Raw genomic sequence first — 5,679 nt, forward strand, 5'->3', positions numbered from 1 at the left:
ATAGATGTGTAGTTATAAGAATTATTGTTTTGATTTCTTATTTTATAATTCATGTTTTAGTAGTATTAGGATTTTAATTTATTGTTTTAGTAGTATTATGATAGTATGAAAATAGATATCAAAAAGTCATAATAAAATTGAGTGATCAGATTTGATAATTTCACTACACTAATCAAATGAATATTAATATCTTCTTTTATCATTCAAATGAGCAAAAACTTGTATATACTTTAACTAAAGAAAAAATCATTACTAGAATTAGACAAAAAGAGGAAGGAGATAATCTTGAGGATGAATATAGTACGGAAATACCAAAAGTTTCGTGCCAAGAAGCTCCAAACATGCTTGAGAGTTAGAAATATTTTGGCTTCAACAAGAAGGTGTCTATGTTGGCGACTTATTACATACCTGCAAGATAAAAAATATAGTAACAACTCTAAAGCATAAATCATTGTCTCAAACAACTTTAGATAAATATTTTATTTCATCTTAAACATTTAATGTAATATAATATATATTTTTTTATAATAAACATATAATTATTATTATGTAGAAGCAAGTTCCTTAAGACGAGACTTGGAAAAACTATAACTTATTACAGTGTAAAATTTATTCTTATTTATAACTAATCCAAGTTAATACCAGTATTTTTTATGATTATATGGAGGTTATTCTTATATAGAGTATCACTATAAAGAGGTTCTACTATATATATAATCAAGAAATTAAAAGGTAAAAACCGAAACCTAACATTTTATATTTGTTTAATTTTTTTTCTATGTTCTTTGGTTAAAAGAATGAGTTTTTTTTTTTTTTTTTTTTTTTTTTTTTTTAAAGACTTTGATAATGGTTCTAAAAAGATGTGAAAACAATATAAAAAAAACTTGTCAAATTCCTTGTTAAAAAAAGTTTAATAATTTTCACCGACAATTAATTTTTGTATATTTTGAAACCATGTCAATATCATAATCGTTCTTAGGAAGAATTAAAATACAAATTCAAATATCGTATATCAAAGCAACAAAATTTGGAGGGAGAAAATATTATATTGATAAAATACGAAGAATTAAATATGAAATTTATTTCTCTACATATTCAAATATACCGTGTGAATAGTGAGATTTCCTTTTTCCTAATAGTAGAATTGTACTTTCGCTGGCTAGTATAATGAGTAAATAATGTAATTTGACTGAATTAAATTTTGGAATTTTTTAAAATAATAAAACAAATCTTCATGATGGTTGCCGAATTTGTAACCTATTATAATATTAATCTAGAATTGTTGGTCAATTAATAGAATTCCTAAAATCAAGGAGTAGTGTATTGATATAACTATAGACTATAAATACTTTTATAAATATAAGGACAAATTAATAAAATAGATGTACGAATACTTTTATTTAGATTTGATTATTTTGGAAAATAAACAAATCATTTTCCTTAAAGATATTAAGATTAAACGAGAACAGAATCTAAATTAAAAAAAAAAAAAAAAAAAAAAAAAAAACCTTATATTCTAAATAAAATAGGTAATAAGGTTAAAATGGTAAATAATGAATGTGATAGTAGCCTTTGAAGAATTGGATTCGATCTTTGTAATTGTAACGCAAGCACTTAGATCATGAGCCACGTCAGAAAACAAATACCATTTGCCTGAGATCGACACGACACCGTATTCTCCTGCTATATATTTGGAGAAGGTTGAGCTGGAGCTAAGATTCAAATTATCAAAATCAGATGGCAAACTCTACACCTGTAGCAGCTTACAACATCCCAGAAGTGAAACTGAGTTCGTCCACCACTGACCGGAAGATGCCAGTAATCGGACTAGGGACGGCAGCTGACAACCTTGATGAAAAAGCCATGAAACTTGCTGTCCTAGAAGCCATCAAGCTCGGCTACAGACACTTCGACACAGCTTCACTCTACGGGTCCGAGAAGGCTCTAGGAGAAGCAATTTCTGAAGCACTTAAACTTGGCCTAGTTAATTCTCGTGAAGAACTATTCATCACTACCAAGCTTTGGAGCACAGAGGCTCATCGTGATCTTGTTATCCCATCTTTACACAAGTCTCTTAGGTATGATTTTTACTTAATCAAAGCGCATATATAATCGCAAATTAAGAGTTGTTACACACATATTCTTAGCTCATATTTATGATTTCTTATTTGTGATTCAAGCATATAATCCATGCTTAGTAAATGTTTTGGTTATTGCTTTCGAAATTAAAGTGTAATCCTAGAGATATTATTTACTCGTATGATTCCACTTTAGAATTCTCTAGAATACAGGTGATAAAAAAACAGAGGAAAACAAAAAGTGGGACTCACATTTTTGACGTTTATGAAAGCTCTAGAGAGGAGAAAAGGACGCAAAAAGCCTAGATAAATTTGAGATTTCTTATTAACTGGTCGGTGTTATTGTTCAATAATCAATATTGCCGGCTTAATAGCAATGTTTATGGAGACAGGATACCCACATATATCTTCCAGCATCATCACTTATCTAGGTTAATGATGATTGAGGCTAATGTTACATTTTGGAGGTGCTTTTATTGGAAATATTTTTGGCTGTTAATGAAAGAAAAAAATTTTACGGCGTCAAAAGCATTCCCAAAGGGAGAATAAACACCACTGAAATTCAAATCATCAAAAAGAGGAAGAAGTAGAACAAAACAATGGTTATTTAACACTCCAATTCTAATCAATCTAAGTTTGTTGGTGATATATGAGCAGGAATCTTCAGATGGCATACGTTGACCTCTATCTCATTCACTGGCCCATTAGTGCGAAACCAAGTGACAAGAAACACCCAATACCTGAAGAGGATCTTCTACCAATGGACTACAAAGCTGTTTGGGAATCCATGGAAGAGTGCCAGAGGCTTGGCCTCACTAAGTCCATTGGTGTCAGCAACTTTTCTAGCAAGAAGCTTGAGACCATACTCTCCTTGGCTACCATCCCTCCTTCAGTCAATCAAGTGAGTTTTCTCAAATTTTCTTCTTTTTTACCACATTTTCTGTACAGATAATAATAGTCATTTGAATTTGATAATTTGTTTAGGTGGAGATGAACCTCGTATGGCAACAGAGGAAGCTCATAGAATATTGCAAGGCCAACAATATAATAATAACTGCCTATTCCCCTTTGGGAGCTAAAGGGGCCAGTTGGGGCACTAATCGAGTTTTGGAGGATGAAGCATTGAAACAGATTGCAAATGCCCATGGAAAGACTGTTGCTCAGGTTCCATTAAATAGTTTTCATTTATAATCGGAGCGAAGTTTTTTTTCTTTTTTTTCTTTTAACTAGTTAGTTCAATTGGTTAAATTTTTTAGGCTTGTTTAAGTACTCTTACTGCTATTGGAATTGTTCTCACCTGTACTAGAACGAGAAGAGGTCCTTTTTTTTTTAATAAAAAAAATGTATGTTAAGTGACATCTATAAATCTTTATAATCAATTATTGCTGTGTTGACGAGACTAAAATTTACTTGGGCAGGTTTGTCTTAGATGGATATTTGAGCAAGGCGCGACTTTTGTTGTCAAGAGCTTCAATAAGGAGAGGATGAAGGAGAACCTGGAGATCTTTAACTGGGCACTAAGTGGTGAGGACTATGACAAGATTAATCAAATACAACAGCATAGGTTGATATCTAAAGAGGATTTTGTTTCTCCACATGGACCATTTAAGACCCTTGAAGATCTATGGGATGAGGAGTCTTAACCTTTTATATATCAAATTTCACTGCAAATGCCATGTAACTTTAGCAAACAAGCAGCAAGAAGATGAGACTGGATGGCTGGCAGGAAGTGTCAATAAGTTTCTCAGAGTGTTGGAGGATATCTCATATCTGGGAAGAGGAAATGTTCTAATTTTATTAAATATTTCAAAATACATATGTATTATGTTGGTTTTATTGCAATTAAATAAAATGGAAGTTTTTGTTTTGTTTAATTAATTCAATGGGAGTTTATGCTTACTTATTTTTCAATATAAACAAAGGGTGAATCTTAAAATGTTGAGACAGTTTTATTTTAAAGTATATGCTAGAGAATCTTTGTTCTATAGCGGTTCTAAGGTTCGAACGCACCCTTATGGAACCAATGAATTATTATATTCTGGAAGTTAGACCGTCATCATTTTGACTTTGTTTTCATGGCCAAAGATGTGGCCGTGAAACGACCACAGATCTGCCCATGAAAAGGTCAGATCTTCGGTCATGAAACGACCATAGAAATGTTAGATCCATGACTAGAAAAGGCCTTACCAGTGTACGATCGGTTAGATCCCGTGGGTCATGCACCATTACAACGACTGACGTCGACGGCCGACTGTGGTCTTGGGTGGCTGAAGGTATTTTGTTAACTTTTAAACTTTTTTGTAATTAGGGTGTTCAAGCTAATTTCTCAAATATAGAGGGGTCGGGTAATTGTTAATTGGTAGACATTTGAGGCAATTGTGTCCGAAATGCTATTTAATTAAGGGAAACAATAGGTAAAAAAAAAAAGATTATCCGGTAATGTTTTAATCTTGGGGTGGAGGGCATCGGATTACTCTCCATATTACCAACAATAAACACTATTTGCAATAAAAGATTCTCATAATATTTTATTGCTTGCAAACCAAACATCAGAATCTTGTAAAATAAACGAAGATTACTCTCATTATCTTATATGCCCCCGATCCAAATGCACCCTAAAGAAAATGTTTTGTAGAATGCCTTGACTTCATTTGATGTAAAATTGAGAGAATCAAATTCAAGTATACACTATTTATTAAATATTTCCAAGAGAAAATGGTTCAAGCAATAGGTATTAAATAAAGATAGGCTCACAAACTTTCTCTCACAAACTTCACATGACACTTGAGTTGGTAGCCCCCACAAGAGCTGTCGCAAAATGATTTTGATTAGAAGCAAGAAAATGTCGTTTCTTCATAGGAAACAGCCGTTATGAATGGAAGAATGATCGTTCCTTGGATGAGAAATGATCGTTCCTTGGATGAGGAATAGTCGTTCGAGGAATGGTTGTTCCTTTGGATGAGAAACGACCATTCCACCTGGAGGAATGACCATTCTATGATACAATGACCATCTTTCCTAAGAAATGGCCATTCCTTTCTCATGGAATGGTCGTTCCGTATACAATGAACGGTCGTTCATTTCTAAGGAATGACCATTTTTTATACGATGAACGATCGTTCTTCCCTAAAAAATGGCCATTCATGTCTAGTCAAAACCATAAGTTAACGTAATAATGTCAACTCAATGTCACGTTGGGTTTGTGAAAAAAAGTTTATAAGATTCATTTCTCAGCATAGCATTACCCATAGCTATTTGGTAGTATTATCGTAAACATTTAAGCCCTCTTTTGTGTGGAGCACGGAACATCTCAGTGGTTGGGCAATGTGACGATATCAGAATTATGGACCAACTGATTAATCAATCCTCCTCCCATTGGGATTATCTTTTGTCTTTCAAATTAAGCTATTTTCTCTTATTGATCTATTAAATATTTTTTCACATGATCCATCTGTATATAATATAAATTACCATAAACTTTAATATTAAATATTGAATTAGTTATTATTTATTGGTAGAGTGTATATAAAGGCAACTCGATATAGTATATCCAAGATTTTCTCCCACCTACGTATATTGTTTTTTTTTATAGCATTTGGTC

At 32.3% G+C, this 5,679-nt stretch overlaps 1 protein-coding gene across 1 annotated transcript; it reads left to right on the plus strand.

The window, feature by feature from the left end:
• The first annotated feature begins 1,701 nt into the window (after window positions 1–1,701).
• Window positions 1,702–3,956, plus strand: LOC116107565 (non-functional NADPH-dependent codeinone reductase 2-like). The gene is made up of 4 exons (XM_031393835.1): window positions 1,702–2,078; window positions 2,736–2,979; window positions 3,063–3,242; window positions 3,497–3,956. The coding sequence occupies exons 1-4, from the start codon at window positions 1,738–1,740 to the stop codon at window positions 3,719–3,721; spliced, it is 990 nt and encodes a 329-aa protein (XP_031249695.1). The 5' UTR covers window positions 1,702–1,737; the 3' UTR covers window positions 3,722–3,956.
• The last annotated feature ends 1,723 nt before the right edge of the window (window positions 3,957–5,679 follow it).

Source organism: Pistacia vera, unplaced genomic scaffold, assembly GCF_008641045.1.
Source record: "Pistacia vera cultivar Batoury unplaced genomic scaffold, PisVer_v2 Contig54, whole genome shotgun sequence".
In the NCBI taxonomy this organism is placed as follows: Eukaryota; Viridiplantae; Streptophyta; class Magnoliopsida; order Sapindales; family Anacardiaceae; genus Pistacia; species Pistacia vera.